The 27,903-nt window shown below is 52.6% G+C and overlaps 1 protein-coding gene across 1 annotated transcript in view; it reads left to right on the forward strand.

The window, feature by feature from the left end:
- Positions 1–27,903, forward strand: part of LOC135894693 (alpha-2-macroglobulin-like protein 1) — a 55,760-nt gene that overhangs the window by 18,768 nt on the left and 9,089 nt on the right. The window contains exons 17-25 of the mRNA XM_065422831.1: positions 3,407–3,458; positions 5,261–5,284; positions 11,483–11,609; positions 12,458–12,683; positions 12,927–13,053; positions 15,904–16,025; positions 16,582–16,633; positions 17,209–17,283; positions 26,667–26,843. Coding sequence (XP_065278903.1) covers positions 3,407–3,458; positions 5,261–5,284; positions 11,483–11,609; positions 12,458–12,683; positions 12,927–13,053; positions 15,904–16,025; positions 16,582–16,633; positions 17,209–17,283; positions 26,667–26,843 — 982 coding nt within the window. The remainder of the gene's footprint in view (positions 1–3,406; positions 3,459–5,260; positions 5,285–11,482; positions 11,610–12,457; positions 12,684–12,926; positions 13,054–15,903; positions 16,026–16,581; positions 16,634–17,208; positions 17,284–26,666; positions 26,844–27,903) is intronic.

Here is a 27,903-nt window from a genome sequence, read left to right on the forward strand (position 1 = left end):
CTCTTCCCCTCCCCAACTACTGTTCTATACGCCAATAGACCCCCCCTTCTTCTCCTGACCCCTAGCTCCGCACGCCGACGGAGCTCCCTTCCCCCCCCCTCTTCTCGGCAAACTGAATTATACTCGTAGTGCCCCTCCCCTGGTACCACCCTTCCAGTGTACGGTCCTGTTCCGTTCTGGGGGGTCCTGAGTCTGGGGTCGATGAGACCGCCTCTTTTGTACCCGATGGGAGGGGTAAGGAGCGAGGTTTCTTTTTCTCATGGTCACTCCCTCGCACACTTTGCGTCTCCTCCCCTACAGCTACTTGGTAACTATGGCAACCCTTTGCTCAATTAGCCCTTTATCTTCAAGGCTACCAGCTGCGGGGGGAAGAAGTCGGGGTGCAGCCCTGTGCTGTAACTTACATTCTCTTGATTGCTTATTCCTGTTTACACTAAAAGCAAGGCCAGAAGCAAGATTATTATTATTTAGTCTCTACCCTATTTACTTCACATTCTCCTAACAAGGGGATTCAGGGACTGAAATTAACAGGAATTGGGAGCCCACGTCCCCCTTTACAGACCTCGCCCTGTGTTTTCAGTGAACAATCCCAGCCAGTGCCTAACAGTTGCGTCCTCGGGAGCAGCTGGTGTCCTGCCTTGCCAGAGGGAGGGATGGATGATGTCCTCCCAAAGCCCTCAGGGGACTGGGAGTCAGGAGACCAGGGCTCCCTCCCAGCTGGGGGCTGCTCTGAGTGATGGCAGCCTCCCCAGGGCCTGGGAGCCCAGTCAGACGGCCATAGTGGAATGGGCTGCTCACCATGCCAGCGCCCGTGCGGTGGGCGTGCTGCCCATGGCACCCAGCACCGCGCGCACCACGGCATCTAGCGGCTGCCCAGTGGCCAAGTCACTCCCCAGAACTGTTCCCCAGGCGGGCGGAGGCGTTGGGTTCTGGGCACTAGGGGACCAGACAGATGCTGCCGCGGGGGGAGCTTGGGGAGCGCGGCCGGCCCCATGGGCAGGTGCTGCACATTGCAGGGGGGCAGCAGCTCTGCTCGAGCAGAGGTTGAGTGTCGCTGGCTGTTTAAAGAGTGTCTGTGTGCTCTGACATCCACAGCCTGGCCTGAGATGTGCTGTGCCTCATGGCAGGGCAGGGTGGGGCTAGTGGGCCACATGTGGGGTCATTTGAGTGGGGGAGCTCAAGATACAGCCCCCTCATAAAATGGATTTACACGACCACCAGGTTCTCATCATGATGTTTGCCCGCATTTGGGGCTCCAGCTCTGGCTCTGATTTTCCCGAACTGATCTCAGCTGCTTGGGATTTACCCCAGCTCGTGCCCCCCCCACCCCTCTGGGGAGCAATATTCCCAACGTTACTGAGGGGAACGTCCAGAACCTGAGGGGGGTGACCTGAACTGAGGCCCCAGAGAATGGGAGGCGCATGTGCAGCCAGGCTGGGGCTCCGTGGAGCCAGCGGGTTTGCAGGCAGTCTGGTGTCACAGTAACCGAGGGGTGCCAGGGGACGGGCTGTGGCCCGTGGATCGCCGGGGTGCCCATGGGCTGTGAGTTCAGGCCCCACCCGGGGCAAGTTTCAGAGGCTGCAAGTTGCGCCCATTGCCTCCGCTCTGCAGCGGCTCCGTTTGGCAGTTTTGTCCAAGACTGAAATCTGGGGTTGGAGGCGACGTTTTCAAGGGCTGTAAGAGCCATGTGCAGAAGCTGCTGTTCCTGCAGAGGGTTGCCAAGGGAATGAGCATTGAGCAGAGGGAAGGGCAAAGCCTCCAGCACCCGGTTAGGAGAATCCAAGCAGGCTCCTCAGAGCTGGACTGAGGCAGACTGGACCCTTCGAGGCTCATGTGCCCCTCTCGTCCTTTCGCAGGCACAGCTCTGTGTGATGGGATCCCCGGGTACACCCTGGACCTGGGATACTGCTGTGCCCCCTTCACTCTCCAGCCTGGGCTGTCTCTCACAGTGCTTTGCTAGTGACAAGCAGCAAACCCCTCCAAGCACTGTGATCACTCAGCACAACCACATGTGGAGCCCCCCACCCAGCTAGATTGCGTGAATGCTCCCAGAGCCGCATACGAATCACACAGAGAAAGGCACCAGCCAATCTCCCAAGTCCCCCGCCTTGCACCCCGGAACTGTACCATGTTGCCCTGGTCAGAAGCCTGGCCAGTGTAAGTTTATTACCCAGTCTGCCCCTCCCTCGATGTGGAGAGGACACACACTAGCCTTTCAGAGTGGTAACCGTGTTAGTCTGTATCAGGAAAAAGAACAAGGAGTACTTGTGGCACCTTAGAGACTAACAAATTTATTTGGGCATAAGCTTTCATGGGCTAAAACCCACTTCATGAGATGCATGCAGTGGAAAATACAGTAGGAAGATATAGATATAGATATAGATATAGATATCTATATATATACACAGAGAGCATGAAAAAATGGGTATTGCCATACCAACTCTAACAAGACTAAACAATTAAGGTGGGCTATTATCAGCAGGAGTAAAAAAACTTTTGTAGTGATAATCCAGATGGCCCATTTCAAACAGTTGACAAGAAGGTATGAGTAACAGTATGGGGAAAATTAGCATGGGGAAATAGTTTTTACTTTGTGTAATGACCCATCCACTCCCAGTCTTTATTCAAGCCTAATTTAATGATGTCCCGTTTGCAAATTAATTCCAGTTATGCAGTTTCTCATTGGAGTCTGTTTTTGAAGTTCTTTTGTTGAAGAATTGCGACTTTTAGGTCTGTAATTGAGTGACCAGGGAAGTTGAAGTGTTCTCCGACTAGTTTTTGAATGTTATAATTCTTGATGTCTGATTTGGGTCCATTTTTTCTTTTGCATAGAGACTGTCCGGTTTGGCCAATGTATGTGGCAGAGGGGCATTGCTGGCACATGATGGCATATATCACATTGGTGGATGTGCAGGTGAATGAGCCTCTCATGGTGTAGCTGTTGTGATTAGGTCCTATTATGGTGTCCCTTGAATAGAATAGCCTTTGTAACCTCAGCTGAGATTTCCCAAAACTTCAACCAAAACACCCTGTTTTCTGTAAAATATAACATAGATTTATTAACTACAGAAAGATCAATTTAAGTGATTATAAGTGGTGGGCAGAAAAGGTTAGAGATAGTTACTAAAGAAAATAAAAGGTAAGTGCACAGTCTAAATCTTAAACCTTATTACTCCAGGCAGTATTTGGATCAAGCCGTTTTCTCACCCGACTAGAGGTTACAGTTCTTAACACACAGGCTTCCCCTTTTAAGCCTGGGACCAGTCTCCTCAGTTGAAGTCTTTGTCCTCCCAGCATTCTTGTTGCTTCCAGCATAGGTGGGGGAGGAAAAAGGCCAAAGTATGATGTCACAGTCCCCTCTTTTAGCAGCTCCTGATGCTTTTTCCTCTGTCTTCCTTCTCACCAGGATGTGGCTTTGGAAATTCTCACCAACACCAAGAAGCCCTGTGAACATGGAGATTTTTCTTTACCTTTAGATTTGATAGGCCAGGGTGGCTGGCCTTGCCCTGCATTGTCCTCACCAGGTCAGTGGACTGGGCACTTCCATCCCTCTTCATCAGCAATTCCAAATGCCCTTTCTGCCCTCTGAGGGGAGACGCCCTGTGGGCTCCTAGATCGGGCCTGGGACCTGGGTTCTGATCCTGGTTCTGATATTGCCCTTGGCAATTCCATTGTTCTCAAAAAGGCCAGGGGTGGGGATTCTTTATTGTTCTCAATGGGGTGGGGGTGGGGATTCTCCATTGTTCTCAATGGGGCCAGGGTGGGAGGGTTCTCCAGTGTTCTCAGTGGGAGTTGGGCACATGTGATCATCTGACCCTTCCAATTCAGCTCTGCTCCTCCCCCTTCGGCTGGAGGCTCTTTGAGGCAGGGCCTGCAGCTGCCTGTGGAGGGACGGTACCCGACCTCCTGCGGGCACCACCCCAATACACATGCTAATCACACTGTGCCAAGTGGTGGTGACCACGGCATCGGCCGGCTCCTTGCCTGTCTCTCAGTGACTCCAGCCCAGATACATTCACTTCACATGGAGACCGATGGCTTTTCTAGCACCAGCCCCACGTGCTGCCCTGGGATCTGAGAATCAAGCTGGGTGTTATGGAGGCGACCACATGGGGTCCTGCAATGCCCACTCGTGCTCAGTAGTTGCGGTAGAAATGCACTGAGCCTCCCTAGGCCTCCATGTCCCAGCTGCTCAGTGTGGCTAATGATTTGACCTGCCTGGCTAGCAGCTCTTTGTGAAGGGCTCTGGGAGTGCAACGTACTCTTAACGCTGCTCGGGGCAGAGCTGGGACTGAGCTCAGGATTCTCTGGCTCCCACCCATGTGCTGAATCATAGGACTGGAAGGGACCTCGAGACGTCTCTAGGCCAGTCCCCTGCACTCATGGCAGGACTAAGGATTATCTAGACCATCCCTGATGGGTGTTTGTCCAACCTGCTATTAAAAATCTCCAAAGATAGAGATTCCACAACCTCCCTAGGCAATTTATTCCAATGTTTAACCACCCTGAGTGGAATTTTTTCCTAATGTCCAACCTAAACCTCCCTTACTGCAATTAAAGCCCATTTCTTCTTTTCCTATCCTCAGAGGTTAAGAACAATTTTTCTCCCTCCTCCTTGTAACAACCTTTTATGTCCTTGAAAACTGTTATCATGTCCCCACTCAGTCTTCTCTTCTCCAGACTAAACAAACCCAATTTTTTCAATCTTCCCTCATATTTCATTGTTTCTAGAACTGTAATCATTTTTGTTGCTCTTCTCTCGATTTTTTCCAATTTCTCCATATCTTTCCTGAAATGTGGCACCCAGAAATAGACAAAATACTCCAGTTGAGGCCTAATCAGCGTGGAGTGGAGCAGAAGAATTATTCTTCTTCGAGTGCTTGCTCATATCCATTCCAGTTAGGTGTGCGCGCGCCGCGTGCACGATCGTCGGAGAAATTTCTACCCTAGCAACACCCGGTGGGTCGGCTGTGGAGCCCCCTGGAGTGGCGCCTTCATGGCGCTGGATATATACCCCAGCCGACCCAGCGCCCCCTCAGTTCCTTCTTACCGCCCCTGACGGTCGTTGGAACTGTGGAGCGCGGCATAGCTGTTCTCCACTCTCCCTAGTTACTCTTCTGAAGTTACGTGTAGATAGTTGTATTATAGTGTTAGATTCTGTAGATAGTGATTTATTTTACTTTGTTGTAGTTGTAAGTAGTTAGCGGGGGTGAAGGGGGTTGTTCCCCCCTTTTCCCCCCCGGCGCATAGCCGGGCTCATGCCCAAGGCTCCTGGCTTTAAGCAGTGCGCGTCCTGCGCGAAGCCTATGCCGACCAGTGACCCGCACAACTCCTGTTTAAAGTGCCTCGGAGAATCCCACCAGGCGGATAAGTGCCAGATCTGCAAGGCCTTTAAACCTAGAACTCGAAAGGAGCGGGACTTCAGGCTTCGGCAGCTCCTGATGGAGGCGGCACTTAGCCCGGTACCTCCCTCGGCGCGCCCAGCCCCGCCGCCGAGCGCCTCGGTACGCAGCGCCCCGGCGGCACCTACCGGCACTACAGACAAGTCCGCACGGCACCGGCCGACTTCGGCACCGCGGCCGTCTCAAGGGACTCGGCGCCGGTCTCTTTCTCCGGGCCACAAGAAAGCCTGTAAGGCTCAGGACACTGCTGCCCTGAAGACGCCGGCTCCCCCGGTGCCGGGGGTAGAGCCGCGTCCGCCTTTGGAACGCCCAAAGCAAGGGCCAACAGCACCGTCGACTTCGGCACCGAGGCCGTTGAGTCCGGTGCGGACTGAATCCCCACCTCGGTCGGTGGTGGAGCCTTGTCTGCCTTCCACCCCGGAGACGTTCGCAATGGCGAGGGACCTTATTGCCCTCACGGAGTCGGCACCGCCTCTACTTCCGGCACCGCCGGCACCCCGCCCAGTGCAATCCAGGGGCAAGCCTGTCCTGGTGCGCCCACCGTCTCCGGCCGTGGACTCTCGGCACCGCTCCAGGTCTCGGAGTGGCTCCCGACGCCGCTCGCAGTCCCGGCGCCGACTATCACCTCGGCACCGGTCGTACTCGCGGCCAAGATCTTCGTCGCGGCACCGGTCTACCTCTCGGCACCGGCGCGGCCACCGGTACCGATCGGGATCCCGGCAGAGTTCTCGGCACCGGTATGAGCGCCGCTCGACCTCCAGGGGCCGCTCCCGGTACCAGATTTCGTCGCGGTCATCGTCCCGCTCACGATCCGGGTCTCGGCACCGACGCGACTACCGGCACCGATCTCGATCCCGGTACCGCTCACCGGCACCGCGCAGGGACCGATCCCCTTATGACCGGCACCGATCGGCACCGTCCCATCAGGAGCCGGTTGCATCGCGCTCAGCACCGCCTTGGCCGTCGAGATCAGCATCTCGCTCCTCTGAGGGGGCCTCTAGATCGGCCTACCCTCCTCAGGGGCAGGCGGCTTCGGCGGATTTCGGCCATTGGCAGGAGACGGCCGAGGACCCTGCACAGGGCCCTGCACACTGGTCCTTTTGGACTCCCTGGGCCTACCATCAAGCACAGGGGGCTCCACCATCTGCCTCCCGCTCGGCACTTTCCGAGCCCAGGGCCCCGGAGGCCACCGTCTCCCGCCCCCCCTGGGGGCATGGAGGCTCCAATGCCCGCACCGGCGGAGGCCCTGGACCCGGGGACAGGCGATGCCCAGCTCCATGAACGCCTGGAGCAGGATCCGCCTTTGGACCCCTTGCCACCAGAGGCATCCTCCTCCTCCTCCCCCGATGAGGCGGTGGCGGGTACATCCGCCATGGGCCCGCATCCTATAGATCTTCGGGCCCACCAGGACTTGTTGCGCCGGCTGGCTCGCAATATGGACCTCCAGGTGGAGGAGATTGTGGAGGTGCACGACCCGATAGTAAACATTCTCTCTGCGGATACCCCATCCAGAGTGGCGTTACCACTCATACGGACTATCCAAACCAATGCCAATACGATCTGGCAAACTCCGGCCTCCATTCCACCCACAGCCAGAGGGGTGGAAAGAAAGTACTTTGTTCCTTCTAAGGACCATGAGTACCTGTATACCCATCCCCAGCCATGCTCACTGGTCGTGTCGTCAGTGAACGCACGGGAGCGCCACGGCCAGCAGGCTGCAGCGCCCAAATCGAAGGACGCTAAGCGCTTCGATTTGTTTGGACGCAAGGTTTATTCGGCTGGGGGGTTACAACTTAGAGCGGCCAACCAACAGGCGCTCTTAAGCCGATATAATTATAACTCATGGGTATCAATGGGGAAGTTTAAAGAACTGGTTCCCCAAGATTCCAGGGAAGAGTTCGGGGCCCTGGTAGAGGAGGGTAAGAAGGTGGCACGTACCTCCTTACAGGCCTCCTTGGATATCGCGGACTCGGCCGCTAGAACTTTGGCCTCGGGCATAGCCATGCGGCGAACCTCCTGGCTCCAGGTGTCAGGCTTGCCGCCAGAACTGCAGCAAACCCTGCAGGACTTACCCTTTGAGGGCCAGGGCCTGTTTTCAGAAAAGACTGACTCTCGGCTCCAGAGCCTTAAGGACTCTAGAACGATTATGCGCTCCCTGGGGATGCATGTCCCAGGGCCCCAGCGCAGACCCTTCAGGCCCCAGCCTCAGAGGTTCTACCCTCCCCCGCCTCGTCTGAGACAGGACTTTGCCAGAAGGCGGGGTCGGGGTGGTAGGCGTAGGTCGACTGGCCCCCAACCGGCCCAAAACCAGGGACCGCCTCGGCCACCTTCAGGCCCTAGGCAGAACTTTTGAAGGTGCGGTCGAGGACGGCACCACAACCAGTACCCAGGATTCAACTCCCCCCTTCCGGGATCGCCTCTCCCGTTTCCACCGTGCTTGGTCCCTTATAACCTCGGACCGTTGGGTCCTTCACACGGTGGGGAGGGGTTACGCTATCCAATTTTCCTCACCCCCCCCGCTCCCACTCCCCCTCCCCGTCCCTCTTCAGGGACCCTTCTCACGAGCAACTCCTTACACAGGAGGTTTTTGGGCTCCTCTCTATGTGGGCCATAGAGGAGGTTCCACCAGAGTTAAGGGGCAGGGGGTTTTATTCCCGCTACTTCCTGATCCCCAAGTCAAAGGGGGGTCTACGGCCCATCTTAGACTTGCGCGGACTCAACAAATTCATAGTAAAGTTGAAGTTCCGCATGGTATCATTGGGGACCATTATCCCTTCTCTGGATCCTGGAGACTGGTTCGCCGCCCTCGACATGAAGGACGCATATTTCCATATAGCAATCTATCCGCCTCACAGGCGTTTTCTGCGTTTTGTGGTAAACATGGTGCACTATCAATTCGCAGTCCTTCCCTTCGGCTTGTCCTCGGCTCCCAGGGTGTTCACAAAGTGTGTGGCGGTCGTCGCGGCATACCTTCGTCGGCAAGGGATACAGGTGTTCCCGTATTTAGACGACTGGCTGGTACGCGGCCGCACCAGAGACCAAGTGCAAGCTCATGTCCACATAGTGACACAAACTTTCCACGAGCTGGGCATTCTACTCAACAGAGAGAAGTCCACGCTAGTGCCAACCCAGAGGATAGAATTTATTGGAGCAATCCTAGACTCCAGATGTGCCCGAGCCATTCTACCAGACAACCGCTTTCAGACCATCACAAGCGTCATTCAAGGGCTCAGGACCTTTCCGATTACCACAATACGGTCATGCCTCGCACTGTTAGGTCACATGGCCTCCTGCACTTACGTAACCAGGCATGCCAACGGCCATGTTTTACATCAACAAGCAAGGCGGAGCCCACTCATCTCTCCTATGCCAAGAGGCCATTCGCCTGTGGGACTTCTGCATCGCCCACTCGATACATCTCACGGCATCGTTCCTTCCTGGAGTCCAGAATACGCTGGCGGACCGTCTCAGCAGGTCCTTCCAGACGCACGAGTGGTCAATTCGTCCAGACGTCATCTATTCCATCTTCCAGAGGTGGGGATTTCCCCAGGTCGACCTGTTTGCATCTCGAGCCAACAGGAAGTGCCACGCATTCTGCTCCCTACAAGGGCGAGCGCTGGGCTCTCTATCGGACGCGTTCCTATTAACCTGGAAAGGCCACCTGTGCTATGCTTTCCCTCCATTTCCACTGGTCCACAGAGTACTGCTCAAGATCCGCAGAGACCAGGCACGGGTAATTCTCGTCGCTCCAGCTTGGCCGAGACAGCACTGGTACACGACACTGTTGGAACTCTTGGTTCAAACACCGATCACGCTTCCGTTATGTCCCGATCTCATCTCTCAGGACCACGGCCGGCTGTGTCACCCAGACCTGCAATCGCTCCACCTCACAGCGTGGATGCTCCATGGCTGAATCGGACAGAGCGGCAATGCTCGCAATCTGTCCAGCAGATTCTGCTGAGAAGTAGAAAGCCCTCTACACGGTCCACTTACTTAGCCAAGTGGAAGCGTTTCTCTTGTTGGTGTGAGCAACGAGCTACGCCCCCCTTGCAGGCGCCTATTCCTCTCATACTGGAATATCTCCTGTCCCTAAGACAGCAGGACTTGGCGATATCTTCAATCAAGGTTCACCTCGCCGCTATTTCGGCGTTCCACCCAGGAGAACTCGCGTCCTCGGTCTTCTCTAACCCGATGGTCGTTAGATTCCTCAAGGGCTTGGACCGACTGTACCCACAGCAACGCCAGCCGGTTCCGACGTGGGACCTCAACCTCGTTCTCTCCAGGCTCACAGGGCCTCCATTTGAACCATTGGCGACCTGTTCGCTCCTGTACTTATCCTGGAAGACAGCCTTCCTCGTAGCCATCACCTCAGCACGGCGCGTTTCTGAACTCAGAGCGCTCACGTCCGAACCCCCATACACGGTGTTCCACAAGGACAAGGTGCAGCTTCGCCCCCACCCTGCCTTTCTTCCAAAGGTGGTCTCTCCTTTCCATGTGAACCAGGATATATTTCTCCCGGTCTTCCATCCAAAGCCACACGCTACTCGTCAAGACCAGCGTTTGCATTCTTTGGACGTACGCAGGGCCCTGGCTTTCTATATTGACCGTACAAAGCCATTTCGGAAGACGACACAACTCTTTGTTGCGGTAGCCAACCGGATGAAAGGCTCACCGGTCTCCTCGCAGTGCCTGTCCTCTTGGATCACGTCCTGTATTCGTGCTTGTTACGACCTAGCCGGTGTCCCGACTCCGCGCCTCACCGCTCACTCCACGAGGGCCCAGGCCTCCTCGACTGCCTTCCTGGCTCAGGTCCCGATCCAGGACATTTGTAGAGCTGCAGTTTGGTCTTCCGTACACACATTCGCTGCTCACTATGCGCTGGTGCAACAATCCAGAGACGATGCTGCTTTCGGGTCAGCGGTTCTGCGCACAGCAATGTCTCACTCCGACCCCGCCACCTAGGTGGGGCTTGGGAGTCACCTAACTGGAATGGATATGAGCAAGCACTCGAAGAAGAAAAGACGGTTACTCACCATTGTAACTGTTGTTCTTCGAGATGTGTTGCTCATATCCATTCCACACCCGCCCCCCTTCCCCACTGTCGGAGTAGCCGGCAAGAAGGAACTGAGGGGGCGCTGGGTCAGCTGGGGTATATATCCAGCGCCATGAAGGCGCCACTCCAGGGGGCTCCACAGCCGACCCACCGGGTGTTGCTAGGGTAGAAATTTCTCCGACGATCGTGCACGCGGCGCGCGCACACCTAACTGGAATGGATATGAGCAACACATCTCGAAGAACAACAGTTACAACGGTGAGTAACCGTCTTTTTCTTGTGTCTTGCTTACAACAGTGGTTCTCAAACTAGGCCCGCTGCTTATTCAGGGAAAGCCCCTGGTGGGCCGGGCTGGTTTGTTTACCTGCCGCGTCCACAGGTTCGGCCAATCGCGGCTCCCACTGGCCGCGGTTCGCCGCTCCAGGCCAATGGGGACAGCAGGAAGGGCGGCCAGCACATCCCTCGGCCTGCACCGCTTCCCGCAGATTATCAAAGATAATCGCTAATGGCTCAGCTATCTCCTTAGTCAGCTCCTTGAATATTCTGGGATGCATTTCATCAGGCCCTGGTGACTTGAAGACATCTAACTTGTCTAAGTAATTTTTAGCTTGTTCTTTTCCTATTTTAGCCTCTGAACCTACCTCATTTTTACTGGCATTCACTATGTTAGATGTCCAATCACCACCAACCTTCTTGGTGAAAACTGAAACAAAGACGTCATTAAGCACCTCTGCCATTTCCACATTTTCTGTTATTGTTTTTCCCCCTACTAGTGTGTCCTGCATCTAGGGCACCCACAGCCTTATCCCCCTCCAGCCCCAGTCCTGCCACTGGCTGCTCCCAGTTCAGGTCACATCTGGGTAGGGGTCAGTGCCACATCCAATCCCTGAAATGTCCCCAAATATCAAGACTTTACAGGTGCAAACACACGTCAGTCATCACCTGGATTTGCCCCCAATACAGTGTGGGGTTCCCTCAACCCCCTTTGCATCTTTTCTAGTCATGGCACCTAAGAACGTGGAGGCAGGTGTGGATAGTGCAGCAGCGACCCCAGTGAGCAATGCCCGGCCCGTGCCAGAACCCAGCACCCAGGAGGAGCCAGGGCCACGTGCGTATTTCCCAGACACGTGGCTGTGGCACCTGGTGACTGTGGGGTGAGTGAGGAGCTGTCACAGACCATCTCTGCGGAGCGGCCTCCAGGCCAGACCCTTGAAAACATCAGCTCCCAGAGGCAGCGCAGTGGTGGGGGACGGCTTGCTGCCCGCGTGGGGCTGGTTCCTGCGCCCTGTTGCCAGCGGAGAGGAACCCAGCACAGCAACGGGGAATAACAAGCCCCCAGGGCCATGGGATTCGTCTCTTTACAGATGTAACGAACCCGCAGAGCGGGGGAGAGGGCTGGGAGCCCGGGCAGCACCATGACCCTGCGTCTCGCCAGCAAAGCGGGGTTTGCACCAGCCCCTCCCCAGCCATTCCCTGGATCCCGTCGGGTCGGCAGGGGGGTTTATCATCCCGACCCCATTGCCCTTCATGGTGTTTTCATTCCCATGCGGTGCCGGGAGCTCTGACACTGAGAACATGGGAGGGGTTTGAACCCCCGGGAGGAGGGCATGGAGGGTGGCACATGGGGTAGAAGTGGGAGGGGCAGGGGATCCCGAGCAGGGCGAATTGAGGCTGGCCCCAGGAATAGCCTCCTGACAGGGAGACATGTCTGGCTGCGGAAGGGGGGATCCCCATCCCGTGGGATATTGAGCCCAGCCCAGAGAGCCCCGGGGCAGGGAAGGATCCTGCGCTAGCTGGCATGGGGCGGAGGAGGGGACGAGAGGGGGGCACTGACAGCTCTTCCCCTCTCTGCTCTCTGGGATTGGCCTGTTTCTGTGCCACCGGCCCATGGCCCCAGCCCAGCGGAGGGTCGGGCAGGGACATCTCTGGTGGCCGTTCTTGTGAGCACTTCCCAGGGGGCGGCCACGTGTCTGACGCTCTGTTCGTGTCCATCCCGGCCCAGCGAGGGGGGCTCCAAAGACGTCCCACTCTCAGTGCCCGACACCGTCACGGAGTGGAAAGCTGGGATGTTCTGCACGGCGGAGGTGGGCTTTGGCCTCTCGCCCATGGCCACCTTCACGGCCTTCAAACCCTTCTTTGTGGAGCTGGCCTTGCCGTACTCCGTGATCCGGGGAGAGGCCTTTGCCCTAAAGGCCACCGTCTTCAACTACCTGCGGCAGTGCATCAAGGTGAGTGCCGCCCGGGGCTGAGCTGCTGGAGCTGCTGGGGCCAGTGACCTGGGGCTGGTGAGCTGGGCAGCGGCACAGGGTGGCAAGTGACACCGGCAGTCACTGACTGTGATCCTGTGACCACTGGGGTCAGCACATCGCGGTGAGGAGGCCTGAGCCCCAGAGGGGTCACGTCTCGGCTGGAGCTGCACGTGTGAGCACGTCCACCACAGCCCTAAGGGGGCTCTCGTGTTGGCCCCACAGGTGCGAGTGACGCTGGCGGAGTCTGCGCAGTTCCAACTGCAGGCAGGCGAGGACGGCGCCTACACCAGCTGCCTCTGTGCAGACGAAGGGAAAACCTTCCAGTGGGAGGTGACGGCGAGCAGCCTGGGTAAGGGGTGCTGGGGGCTCTGTGCCGGAGGGGAGGGGCAAGGAAGGGGTGGGGGGACTCTGCACAATGGGGGCGGCAGAGAAGGGGTGCTGGAGCCTTCACACTAGAGTGGCAGGTAGGGGCCTTTGGAGGCTCTGTGTGAGGGGACAGACGGGTAAGGGGCATTGGAAGTTCTGTGCTGGGAGTGAGGAGGAGGGCACAGGACAGGGTCACTCAGAGCTTGGTGCCAAGGGGAAGGGGAGGGGATGGGAAGAGCTGCAGGGGGTGGGGGAGAAGACACCCCAGCAGAGAAACCCCTTACGGCCTACTCACCATTTCCCACAGTCACCACATCCCTCCGTCCTTTCCTTCCCCTCTGGCCTTCTCTCTCTTTTCTCCCCCTCTCAAGGCTGAATCCCCACTCTGGCACGCCGAGTGCAGAAAAGGGGCCCACAAGGATTCTAAACATTAATACTGGCCACTCCAGGCTTGTATTAAACTCCCAAGGTTACAGCTTCTCTCTGACCTTGGCTTGGTAAAAGCTGCCACCACCCAAATGCAAAAAGACCCCTTGGACCCAGGAAGGAGCACTTGGGAATTCCTCCCTGTGCCTCAAGCCCTTTCACGCCCCCTCCAGGGAAGAGCTGAGAAAGAAAACAAAGGAAATTAGCTGTTGCTGCCAGCTGATCAAACCACATGCACAAACCACTTAGGACACCAAAAATCCAATCCTGTTCTTAAAAAAGGGAAATTTTATTATAAACAAAAAGAAGAAAATACATCTGGAACTTCGGCTTTTGCTAGTTTTTAAAAGAGCAATTCCAAAAATTAAGCATCCAAAATAGCTTTCTTGAGGGTTCATCTTAAAGGTTACAAGCAAACAAAAGCATCTGGGGTTAGCACAGAGGAGTCCACAAGCCTTAACAAATAAACAGAAAAAAACCTAATCGCGTCTTTCTAAATATTCCTAATTTACTTACATAGGGTTACCATATTTCAACAATCAAAAAAGAGGACACGGGGTGCCGCCCTAGCCCTGCCCCAGTCCCGCCCCCCTCAGAACTTCCCTACCCCCTACCTGTCCCCTGATTGCCCCCTCCTGAGACACCCCCACCCTAACTGCCCCCAGGACCCCACCCCTTATCTAAGCCTCCCTGTCCCCTGACTGCACCAACCACTCTCTACACCCCTTTCTCCCGACAGCCCCCCCCAGAACCCCCGAACAATCTAACCCCCCCGTTCCCTGTCCCTTGTCTGCCCCAACCACTCTCTACACCCGCTTCTCCCGACAGCCCCCCAACCCCCGACCAATCTAACCCCCCCTGTTCCCTGTCCCTTGCCTGCCCCAACTGCTCTCTACACCCGCTTCTCCCGACAGCCCCCCCAGAACCCCCGACCAATCTAACCCCCCCGTTCCCTGTCCCTTGCCTGCCCCAACCACTCTCTACACCCCCTTCTCCTGACAGCCCCCCCCAGAACCCCCGACCAATCTAACCCCCCCTGTTCCCTGTCCCTTGCCTGCCCCAACCACTCTCTACACCCCCTTCTCCTGACAGCCCCCCCAGAACCCCCGACCAATCTAACCCCCCGTTCCCTGTCGCTTGCCTGCCCCAACCGCTCTCTACATCCCCTTCTCCTAACAGCCCCCCCAGAACCCCCGACCAATCTAACCCCCCCGTTCCCTGTCGCTTGCCTGCCCCAACCGCTCTCTACATCCCCTTCTCCTAACAGCCCCCCCAGAACCCCCGACCAATCTAACCCCCCTGTTCCCTGTCCCTTGCCTGCCCCAACCGCTCTCTACACCCGCTTCTCCCGACAGCCCCCCAACCCCCGACCAATCTAACCCCCCCTGTTCCCTGTCCCTTGCCTGCCCCAACTGCTCTCTACACCCGCTTCTCCTGACAGCCCCCCCAGAACCCCCGACCAATCTAACCCCCCCTGTTCCCTGTCCCTTGCCTGCCCCAACTGCTCTCTACACCCGCTTCTCCTGACAGCCCCCCCAGAACCCCCGACCAATCTAACCCCCCCTGTTCCCTGTCCCTTGCCTGCCCCAACTGCTCTCTACACCCGCTTCTCCCGACAGCCCCCCCAGAACCCCCGACCAATCTAACCCCCGTTCCCTGTCCCTTGCCTGCCCCCCCCACCAGGCCGAGGGAGAGCTGCGGGATCCATGTGGAGCCAAACACTGTTCTGCGCTGCTCTGCAGGGGAGGAGGGAGCGGGGGAGGGGGAGGGACTCTGGCTGCTAGAGGCCCCAGTGGCTGCGAGCGGCTTTCAATCAGGCCCAGCTGTCCAATCAGCTGCGCCGCACTCTGCATGAGGGGAAGGGGGAAATCCCGGACATTTCTACTTTATTAGAAATCCGCCCCGGAAGGCCATTTAAAGCTGAAAAAGCCAGACATGTCCGGGGAAACCCGGAGGGCTGGTAACCCTATTATAGCGTACTCATGGTCCTGCCTTTGCTCTGTTCCCCCCTCTCCGGAGAACAACCACAGACACACAGGGAAGCTTCCTTCCCAATTTTAAACAGTTCTAGCCTTCCCATTGGCTCTTTTGGGCAGGTGACCTTTTCTTTACCTGGGGGACTTTATTAACCCTAACAGGTAAAGCAACCAGAGAACAGCCACCAAGAGGGATTTTACAGCTAACTGGCTGGCTGGGTGTCCATAAAAGGGAGCTACCTCCCCCTTCAGTTATCACACCCCCACTCTCTCTCTCCATTTTCTCTCTTTTTCTGCTTTTCTCTCCCTTCTTCACCACCCTCTCCCCTCCCACTTCCACTATCCTCCCCCCACTCATACCCGGGGTCCTGTCTCCCTCGGGAAGGGGCATTGGTCTGTCTAACGGGGGCATCTCCCGCCTTGCTCGGCAGGGGAGGTGAACTTCACCGTCAGCACCGAGGCTTTGCACACCGAAGAGCTGTGCGGCACAGAGCTGGCCGTGGTGCCAGCTCAGGGGCGAGTGGACACCGTGATAAAGCCCCTGCTGGTCCAGGTCAGTGTCTGTTCAGGGCCTCTGGACAGAGCAGAGGGAGATCCAGGGCCTGGGTCTCACCCCCTGGTGGCCGTGGTCCGAGTCTGCGCTTGTGATTGTTCTTTGTCCTGCCACAGAAAATAATACCAAAGCACCATGCCGTCCGCATCCCGGACCCCGACCTGCACTGCCCCGTCACGCGGCCCCGTCCCAGCGAGATCAGGGAGCTGGTGGGAGAGTCCTGGGGCAGACAGAGATGGGGGTTAGCCCCAAGGGGGGTGGCTGAGTGTGACACATGGCAGAGCTCGAGGGGGCGGAGGGAACTAGCAGAGGGAAGCTCCGCGCTGAAGAGGAGGAAGCCGCGAGATCTGCTGGGCTGGGAACAGTCTCCCCGGGGAAGGGACGAGAGCCCCATCGCTGGGGCGCTGAGAGCTGGATTTGCCCGAGCCCCACAGCACGGGCTGTAGGGGATGATCCTGCCCTGGCTAGGGGCACTGGCTGACCCAGCAGGCCCTGTCAGGCTGTGACGTGCACGGTCCCTTCTCCTGACCTTCTGTCTGATGCTCCTTCCCCACAGCCGGGGGGGATCCTGGAGGAGAAGGCGCACAGCTCCCTGCTCTGCCAGGAAGGTAGGATCCCAGCGCCTGTGCAGGGCTCAGTGGGTGTCACTAACACGGGGCGTCTCTTGGCTGCGGCACGTCAGTGATGGCTGAGCCGCTGGATGGCCCAGCTAGGGGCACAGGAGCCGCCAGGCCGGACCGGACCAAGGGGCATCCAGGCCAATGTCCTAACTGCCCGGGGAAGATGCACCCCCTAGTGGGCAGTTATGGAACCGTCTGCCATGGGCCGAAGGCTCGAGCATATCCAGCTCCTGATCCCGAGTCTCACTGGGCCCCTGTTGCACCAGCTCCTCTCCCCTGCAGCCTGGTCCCGTGTGTACGATGCTCCCTGCAGAGCTTGTCACACCGGCTCTCTGGGGCCAGGAGAGGGACTGATTCCCACAGGCAGGACTCTCCGCTGAGAACCCCCAGCCCTCGCCCTCAAGGGCACGTATGTGCCACGGCGGAGGGAGCTTGGGATTGAGAGAGGGGCTGTGACTGGGCGAGAGTCCCGGACAGTGAGGAATGGAGGGATCTGATTGGCTAGAGACAGACAGGTTCCCAACAGGCCTTTAACAGTGTGTCTTTGCCTTCGTGTTACGCAGCGTCCGAAGAAATCTACTTGCAGCTGCCAGCGAACGTTCTGACGGGGTCCGAACGGGCTCACGTGACTGTCGTGGGTAAGGAATTCCCCTGCCCCATCCCTGCCAGGGCACGGTGCCCTTCGCCAGCCAGCCCGTCTGTGGCCCAGCGCTCTGATCAGAGAGGCCGGGGCATCACGGATGGAAAAGACCAATGAGATCTAGTGGGTGTCTGGAGCCTCATCCCAGTGAGGGGCAATAGACTCATAAGAACATAAGAATGCCCATACTGGGTCAGACCAAAGGTCCATCCAGCCCAGTGTGCTGTCTACTGACAGTGCCCAATGCCAGGTGCCCCAGAGGGAGTGAACACCCCCTGAGCGATAAAAGTTTTAGTGCTGAAAAGCGCCAGTCTAGACAGCGCTTTAGCAGTGGAAAAGCTACCACCCCCCATTCGGAGTGTTTAGAATTCTTCCATCCGCCTAGCTACTGTCTCTGGGGAGGTGGATTCCCTATGCTCATAGGAGGACCCATCCCATCGTTGTAGGTAGTGTCTACTCTGAAGCGCTGGAGCTGCGCTGCTGTATGTTTTAAGTGCAGACATACCCAAAGGTACATCCGATGAAAGGGAAACAATCTGACCATGTGTTAGCCTGAGAGACCACAGGAGACCAGGCTGTGAGACATCCCAGGTAGCTGAAGAACCACCCTGTGACAGGCTGTCGATGACCAGTCAAAATTTTCCACAGGAAAAACAAAAACATTTCCTGACCAGCTCCAGGGCATACACATCACAGAAATAACTGCTGCAAAAGCATTGATGCAGGAAGGCAATTGTCCTCATTGGTGACTAGATAAATGACGAGAAAGGCTGGGCAACTGCACATAAATAGAACTGTATCTATGGCCGCATCAAAACACAGGAGGGATTGTTTTCTGGGGAGATGGCAATGTGAAAGATAGCTAGGAACCAATGGGTGCGTTATTCCCTAACTCTCCCTGTAGAAATTTCTAGCTTCTTCTTCAGGATCATCTGGTTCTCATCCCTTGAATCTATACATCATAAGAACATAAGAATGACCATACTGGGTCAGACCAAACATCCATCCAGCCCAGTATCCTGTCTACTGACAGTAGCCAATGCCATGTGCCTCAGAGGGAGTGAACCTAACAGGTAATGATCAAGTGATCTCTCTCCTGCCGTCCATCACCACCCTCTGACAAACAGAGGCTAGGGACACCATTCCTTACCCATCCTGGCTAATAGCCATTAATGGACTTAACCTCCATGAATGTATTTACTTCTCTTTTAAACCCTGTTATAGTCCTAGCCTTCACCATCTTCTCAGGCAAGGAATTCCACAGGTTGACTGTGCGCTGTGTGAAGAAGAACTTTCTTTTCTTTGTTTTAAACCCTCTGCCCATTAATTTCATTTGGTGGCCCCTAGTTCTTATATTATGGGAACAAGTAAATAACTTTTCCTTATTCACTTTCTCCACATCACTCATGATTTTATATACCTCTATCATATCCCCCCTTAGTCTCCTCTTTTCCAAGCTGAAAAGTCCTAGCTTCTTTAATCTCTCCTCATATGTGACCCGTTCCAAACTCCTAATCATTTTAGTTGCCCTTCACTGAACCTTTTCTAATGCCAGTATATCTTTTTTGAGATGAGGAGGGCACATCTGTACGCAATATTCAAGATGTGGGCGTATCATGAATTTATATAAGGGCAATAAGATATTCTCCGTCTTATTCTCTATCCCTTTTTTAATGATTCCTAACATCCTGTTTGCTTTTTTGACTGCCGCTGCACACTGCGTGGACGTCTTCAGAGAACTATCCATGATAACTCCAAGATCTCTTTCCTTATTAGTTGTAGCTAAATTAGCCCCCATCATATTGTATGTATAATTGGGGTTATTTTTTCCAATGTGCATTACTTTACATTTATCCACATTAAATTTCATTTGCCATTTTGTTGCCCAATCACTTAGTTTTGTGAGATCTTTTTAAGTTCTTCACAGTCTGCTTTGGTCTTAACTATCTTGAGCAGTTTAGTATCATCTGCAAACTTTGCCACCTCACTGTTTACCCCTTTCTCCAGATTATTTATGAATAAGTTGAATAGGATTGGTCCTAGGACTGACCCTTGTGGAACACCACTAGTTACCCTTCTCCATTCTGAGAATTTACCATTAATTTCTACCCTTTGTTCCCTGTCTTTTAACCGGTTCTCAATCAATGAAAGGATCTTCCCTCTTATCCCATGACAACTTAATTTATGTAAGAGCCTTTGGTGAGGGACCTTGTCAAAGGCATTCTGGAAATCTAAGTACACTATGTCTCATAGACTCATAGACTTTAAGGTCAGAAGGGACCATTATGATCATCTAGTCTGACCTCCTGCACAACGCAGGCCACAGAATCTCACCCACCCAAATCCCTAACCTATGCCTGAGTTATTGAAGTCCTCAAATCGTGGTTTAAAGACCTCAAGTTGCAGAGAATCCTCCAGCAAGTGACCTGTGCCCCACGCTGCAGAGGAAAGTGAAAAACCTCCAGGGCCTCTGCCAATCTGCCCTGGAGGAAAATTCCTTCCCAACCCCAAATATGGCTATCAGTTAAACCCTGAGCATGTGGGCAAGACTCACCAGCCAGCACCCAGGAAAGAATTCTCTGTAGAAACTCAGATCCCACCCCATCTAACATCCCATCACAGACCATTGGGCATATTTATCTGCTAATAATCAAAGATCAATTAATTGCCCAAATTAGGCTATCCCATCATACCATCCCCTCCATAAACTTATCAAGCTTAGTCTGGAAGCCAGATATGTCTTTTGCCCCACTACTCCCCTTGGAAGGCTGTTCCAGAACTTCACTCCTCTAATGGTTAGAAACCTTCATCTAATTTCAAGTCTAAACTTCCTAATGTCCAGTTTATATCCATTTGTTCTTGTGTCCACATTGGTACTAAGCTTGAATAATTCCTCTCCCTCCCTGGTATTTATCCCGCTGATCTATTTATAGAGAGCAATCATATCTCCCCTCAGCCTTCTTTTGGTTAGGCTAAACAAGCCAAGCTCTTTGAGTCTCCTTTCATAAGACAGGTTTTCCATTCCTCGGATCATCCTAGTAGCCCTTCTCTATACCTGTTCCAGTTTGAATTCATCCTTCTTAAACATGGGAGACCAGAACTGCACACAATATTCCAGATGAGGTCTCACCAGTGCCTTGTATAATGGTACTAACACCTCATTATCTTTACTGGAAATACCTCGCCTGATGCATCCCAAGACCGCATTAGCTTTTTTAACGGCCATATCACATTGACGGCTCATAGTCATCCTGTGATCAACCAATACTCCGAGGTCCTTCTCCTCCTCTGTTACTTCCAACTGATGTGTCCCCAATTTATAACCAAAATTCTTGTTATTAATCCCTAAATGCATGACCTTGCACTTTTCACTATTAAATTTCATCCTCTTACTATTACTCCAGTTTACAAGGTCATCCAGATCTTCCTGTATGATATCCCGGTCCTTGTCTGTATTAGCAATACCTCCCAGCTTTGTGTCATCCGCAAACTTTATTAGCACATTCCCACTTTTTGTGCCAAGGTCAGTAATAAAAAGATTAAATAAAATTGGTCCCAAAGCCCTTCCCTGAGGAACTCCACTAGTAACCTCCTTCCAGCCTGACAATTCACCTTTCAGTATGACCCTTTGTAGTCTCCTCTTTAACCAGTTCCTTATCCACCTTTCAATTTTCATATTGATCCCCATCTTTTCCAATTTAGCTAATAATTCCCCATGTGGAACCGTATCAAATGCCTTACTGAAATCGAGGTAAATTAGATCCACTGCATTTCCTTTGTCTAAAAAATCTGTTACCTTCTCAAAGAAGGAGATCAGGTTGGTTTGGCATGATCTACCTTTTGTAAAACCATATTGTATTTTGTCCCAATTACCATTGACCTCAATGTCCTTAACTACTTTCTCCTTCAAATTTTTTTCCAAGACCTTACATACTACAGATGTCAAACTAACAGGCCTATAGTTACTCGGATCACTTTTTTTTCTCTTTCTTAAAAATAGGAACTATGTTAGCAATTCTCCAGTCGTACGGTACATCCCCTGAGTTTACTGATTCATTAAAAATTCTTGCTAATGGGCTTGCAATTTCATGTGCCAGTTCCTTTAATATTCTTGGATGAAGATTATCTGGGCCTCCCGATTTAGTCCCATTAAACTTTTCGAGTTTGGCTTCTACCTCGGATGTGGTAATATCTACCTCCATATCCTCATTCGTCATCCTACCATTATCCCTAAGCTCCTCATTAGCCTCATTAAAGACTGAGGCAAAGTATTTGTTTAGATATTGGGCCATGCCTAGATTATCCTTAATCTCCACTCCATCCTCAGTGTTTAGTGGCCCCACTTCTTCTTTCTTTGTTTTCTTCTTATTTATATGGCTATAGAACCTTTTACTATTGGTTTTAATTCCCTTTGCAAGGTCCAACTCTACATGGCTTTTGGCCTTTCTCACTTTATCCCTACATGTTCTGACCTCAATAAGGTAGCTTTCCTTGCTAATCCCTCCCATCTTCCACTCCTTGTAGGCCTTCTGCTTTTTCTTAATCACCTCTCTGAGATGCTTGCTCATCCAGCTTGATCTACAACTCCTGCCTATGAATTTTTTCCCCTTTCTTGGGATGCAGGCTTCTGATAGTTTCTGCAACTTTGACTTGAAGTAATTCCAGGCCTCCTCCACCTTTAGATCCACAAGTGCTTCAGTCCAATCCACTTCCCTAACTAATTTCCTTAATTCTTTAAAGTTGGCCCTTTTAAAATCAAAAACCCTAGTCCCAGATCTATTTTTGTTTATACTTCCATCTAGTTTGAACTGAATTAGTTCATGATCACTCGAACCAAGGTTGTCCCCTACAACCATTTCTTCTATGAGGTCCTCACTACTCACCAAAACCAAATCTACAATGGCATCCCCTCTTGTTGGTTCTTCAACTACTTGGTGAAGGAATCCATCAGCTATCCAGGAAAATCTGAGCCCTATTATTACTAGCACTTGTCCTCCAGTCTATATCTGGGAAGTTAAAGTCTCCCATGATCACACAATTCCCATTAGTGTTTACTTCATTAAAAAGATTAAAGAGGTCTCCATCCATTTCCAAATCGGATCCCGGCGGTCTGTAGCACACCCCAAGCAGTATCTCAGGGGAGGCTCTAGTAGCTTTCTTTCCCAATGTGATTTTTGCCCAGACAGACTCTGTCTTATCCATTCCATCACTTCTTATTTCTTTACAGTCTATCTCATCATTGATATACAATGCTACTCCACCACCTTTGCTTTATTTCTGTCTTTCCTAAACAGCACATAGCCTTCAATACCTGTACTCCAGTCATGACTACTATTCCACCATATTTCTGTTATCCCTATAATATGTGGTTTCACTTCCTGCACCAGTAGCTCTAGTTCCTCCATTTTGTTACCTAGGCTCCTTGCATTGGTGTACAAACATCTTAATTTTTGCCGTTTGGCTTCACTGACATTCTTTACCCGATTAGGCACAGACATTCTAGCGCCAGTGTCACCTATTAGACTGGTATCTACACAACCCTTCCTCCTTACGTCCATTCTCATACCCACGGCTGTATCCTTTCTTACTTTGTTTTCTTCCTTCTCAATGTTAAATTCTGGCGTGGAGATTACCTGGACATCTCCCAACCATCTCCCCCAGATTCCTAGTTTAAAGTTCTCTTTATCAGTTGTGCCAGTCTCCATCCTAGAAGGCTATTTCCCTCCTTGCTCAGATGAAGTCCATCCCAAGAGAACAGTCCTCTGTCCATGAATGCTTCCGAGTGGCCATACATCCCAAAGCCCTCCTTATAGCACCACTGCCTGAGCCATCTGTTGATCGCCATAATCTTCTCACATCTTGGTTGCCCTTCTCTAGGAACAGGCAGAATCCCACTGAAGATCACCTGAGCCTCGATTTCCTTAAGCGTCTTCCGCAGCCTGGCATAGTCTCCCTTGATACGTTTCAGCGAGAATCTAGCCGTATCATTTGTTCCCACATGAAGGACAATCAGCGGATTCTTTCCCGCTCCCGTTAGGATCCTTTTCAGCCTCAGGTCCACATCCCGTATCATAGCACCTGGCAGACAGCACACCCTTCTGTTCTCCGGATCAGCTCTAGTTACAGGCCTGTCTATTCTTCTCAGTAAGGAGTCCCCAATCACGTAGACCTGCCTTTTCCTGGTAACAGTGCGATTCTCCGGTCTATCCCCTGCTCCCTCTGGATGCAAGTCCTCTCGATTTCTATTGCCCCTTGGAATCCTCCGCAACCCATTCCATATCCTCCTGGGGCTCATATTCAGTGTTATCTCCATTGACTCTTCCCCTCTTCCTATAGGACTAGCTGCTCTTCTCTTCTTCCTTGCCCTCTCACCTTCAGCGACCACCTGCTGTGCCCCTTCTTCATTTTCCAACTCCGCAAACCTGTTCCTGAGCTCTATTTCTCCTTCACTAGCTTGTCTTTTCCTCTGCCTGGTTCTCTTAGTCACATGCTCCACTGTCCACTTTCCTCACCCAGCAGTCTCCCCTCCGAATTCTGTGGTCCTGTTTCCATCTGCAAGTCTGAGCTTTTACCTTTAGCCTCCTCATGTCTTTGCTCCATCATCTGCTCGAACCCCCTTCTAAACTCAACCAGAGTTTCCACCTGCATCTCCAATCCTCGGATCTTTTCTTCCATCAGCGCTATCAGGCGGCACTTCATGCAGACAAAACTCTTTTCAGATACCCCCTCCAGGATTATGTACATGCCGCAGCTTCCACATCCAGTCATCCTCATTGTGTCTTCCACTGCTGCCTCTCTATCGGTCATAGCCTTCTCACCTAAAACCTGTTAGTCCAGGAAACACAAACCAAACCACCACCACCCACAGAGAGAGAGAGAGAGAAAAAACAAACAAACTCACACACCACAAACACCCCAACAGGCACCAAAACACCGGCAGAACACCACCCCCTCCCTTCACTAGCCTGTCTATTCCTCTGCCTAGCTCTTAGCGTCCCCTGCAAACTCTCCTTGCAAACTCCCACTGAAACGCCCCTGTTTACAGCTCTGTTTGCTGGCTCCTGTGCCGCTGCAGCTGTCTATGCTGTCCACTGGATCCCCCTTGTTCACATGTTTGTTGACCCCTTCAAAGAACTCTAATAGATTAGTAAGACATGATTTCCCTTTACAGAAACCATGTTGACTTTTGTCCAACAATTTACAGGCGAGTCTCATCTTACGCGCATTTAACATACACGAATTCAGCTTTGCGCGCTCGGCAAACCCCCCCCCCCAAAAAAAACCCAAAAAAGAGAAAAATAACAATTTAAATACTGTACCTGTAGTGCGGGCGATTCCGCCCGCCATTACACTCAATGTAATTTTGACTATACGCAATTTTCGCTTTACGCACTGACAGCGGAATGTAACCGTAGCATAAGATGAGACTCGCCTGTATGTTCTTCTATGTGTCTGACAATTTTATTCTTTACTATTGTTTCAACTAACTTGCCCGGTACTGATGTTAGATTTACAGGTCTGTAATTGCCGGGATCACCTCTAGAGCCCTTTTTAAATATTGGCGTTACATTAGCTATCCTCCGGTCATTGGGTACGGAAGCTGATTTAAAGGACAGGTTACAAACCATAGTTAATAGTTCCGCAATTTCACATTTGAGTTCTTTCAGAACTCTTGGGTGAATGCCATCTGGTCCTGGTGACTTGTTTCTGTGAAGTTTATCAATTAATTCCAAAACCTCCTCTAGTGACGCTTCAATCTGTGACAATTCCTCAGATTTGTCACCTACAAAGGACGGCTCAGGTTTGGGAATCTCCCTAACATCCTCAGCCGTGTAGACTGAAGCAAAGAATTCATTTAGTTTCTCTGCAATGACTTTATCATCTTTAAGTGCTCCTTTTGTATCTTGATCATCTAGGGGCCCCACTGGTTGTTTAGCAGGCTTCCTGATTCTGATGTACTGAAAAAACATTTTGTTATTACCTTTTGAGTTTTTGTCTAGCTGTTCTTCAAACTCCTTTTTGGCTTTTCTTATTACATTTTTACACTTAATTTGGCAGTGTTTACGCTCCTTTCTATTTACCTCACTAGGACTCACGCGGTGATGCCATGAAGCTGTGCCAGGGTATTAGCGTCTTGGCTATTCATCACCACATATTGGATGAATGGACTATAAGGTGGATAGAAAGCTGGCTAGATTGTCGGGCTCAACGGGTAGTGATCAACGGCTTGATGTCTAGTTGGCAGCCAGTATCAAGCGGCGTGCCCCAGGGGTTGGTCCTGGGGCCAGTTTTGTTCAACATCTTTATTAATGATCTGGATGATGGGATGGATTACACCCTTAGCAAGTTCACAGATGACACTAAGCTTGGGGGAGAGGTAGATACGCTGGAGGGTAGGGATAGGGTCCAGAGTGACCTAGACAAATTAGAGGATTGGGCCAAAAGAAATCTGATGAGGTTCAACAAGGACAAGTGCAGAGTCCTGCATTTAGGATGGAAGAATCTCATGCACAGCTACAGGCTGGGGACCGACTGGCTAAGCAGCAGTTCTGCAGAAAAGGACCTGGGGATTACAGTGGTTTAGAAGCTGGATATGAGTCCGCAGTGTGCCCTTGTTGCCAAGAAGGCTAATGGCACATTGGGCTGCATTAGTAGGAGCATTGCCAGCAGATCAAGGGAAGTGATTATTACCCTCTCTTCAGCACTGGTGAAGACACATCTGGAGTATTACGTCCAGTTTTGGGCCCCCCACTACAGAAAGGATGTGGATAAATTGGAGAGTCCAGCAGAGGGCAACAAAAAATGATCAGGGAGCTGGGGCACATGACTTATGAGGAGAGGCTGAGGGAACTGTGCTTGTTTAGTCTGCAGAAGAGAATAGTGAGGGGGGATTTGATAGCAGCCTTCAACTACCTGAAGGGGGGTTCCAAAGAGGATGGAGCTCAGCTATTCTCCCTGGTGGCAGATGACGGAACAAGGAGTAATGGTCTCAAGTTGCAGTTGGGGAGGTTTAGGTTGGATATTAGGAAACACTATTTCACTAAGAGGGTGGTGAAGCACTGGAATGGGTTACCTAGGGAGGTGGTGGAATCTCCATCCTTAGAGGTTCTTAAGGCCCGGCTTGACAAAGCCCTGGCTGGGATGATTTAGTTGGGGATTGGTCCTGCTTTGAGCTGGGGGTTGGACTAGATACCTCCTGAGGTCTCTTCCAACCCTGATAGTCTATGAGTCTGTGATTCTATCCGCATAACCCCATGTGGCCTGAATCGAACTGGGGTCTCTGGGCCCCCATGTGCCAGGGCTCCAGGGACGTGGTGTTAGGGAGGGGCAGCTGTTGTGCAGCCTGGTGATTCTCCGCTTCACTGACTCCCTTGGTGCCAGGAGACATAATGGGCACGTCTCTTCAGAACATAGAACGCCTGCTGGCCATGCCCTATGGCTCTGGAGAGGAGAACATGGTCTGGTTCGCTTACAACATCTACACCCAGCAGTATCTGGAGAAGAGCGAGCAGCTGAGCCCGGAGATCAGAGACAAGGCCCAGGGATTCCTCCAGAGCGGTGAGTGTCCACCCGCCCCTGCACCCCCAGGGCATGGCGGGGCTATGTGAGGGCCCTGTCCATGCCACCTCTGGGGCCCGGGCTCCAATCCAGACCCAGATCAGGGCCCTGGCTGACTCTGGGGGTCAGGGAATGAGATCTTTGGCCTTTCTTCTTTGGGGCACCAGTTCCGAGGCCCGGGACATAAGGACTGTTTGACTCAGGGTTCAGGGAATGGGAGAGGAGCCCTTTCCCCTTTAGGGGACGCCGGTTGGGATCCAGCCCCAGGTCGGGGCAGTGGTGGGTTTGGGGGATCAGGGCCCTTGTCATAAACATAAAGGTAAAGGTAGCATAAAATCCCTCCTGGGCAGCTGTACTGAATCGCTTTACCTGTAAGGGGTTAAGAAGCTTAAATAACCTAGTTGGTACCTGACCAGAAGGACCAGTGAGGAAAGAAGATACTTTCAAATCTGGGGGAGGGGAGGTTTTGTTTGTGGCTCTCTTTGTTTTGTTCCCTCTCCGGATGGAGAGAGAGACCAGACAGGTACAACATCTCCTGAAAACATACCTGAAATGTTGCATCTAAAATTACTAAAATTGTATGTAAGGCAAGGAAATGCGTTCGGTTATCTTTTGTTTTGGCTTGTGAAATTTACCTATACTAAAGAGGTAGTTTCATTCCTGTTTTGTAACTGTGAAGCTGAGCCAGAGGGGAATTCCCTTTTTTAAATCTTTTTATTTACCCTGTAAAGTTACCTTCCATCCTGATTTTGCAGGTGTGATTCTTTTACTTTTTCTTTATAAATAAAGTTCTTCCTTTAAGAACCTGATTGATTTTCAGTGTCCTAAAGACAAAGGGTTTGGTCTGTGCTCACATTGCTAACCAATTGGTTGGTATATTATTCTCAAGCCTCCCCAGGAAAGGGGGTGAAGGGGCTTTGGGGGATATTTTGTGGGGGATAGGGACTAGAAGTGACACTTTCCTGAATTTTTGTGTAAATCACTTGGTGGTGGCAGCAATACCGTCCAAGGACAAGGAAAAGAATTTGTGCCTTGGGGAAGTTTTTAACATAAGCTGGTA

The sequence above is a fragment of the Emys orbicularis genome, chromosome 25 (genome assembly GCF_028017835.1).
Source record: "Emys orbicularis isolate rEmyOrb1 chromosome 25, rEmyOrb1.hap1, whole genome shotgun sequence".
NCBI classification, from domain to species: domain Eukaryota; kingdom Metazoa; phylum Chordata; order Testudines; family Emydidae; genus Emys; species Emys orbicularis.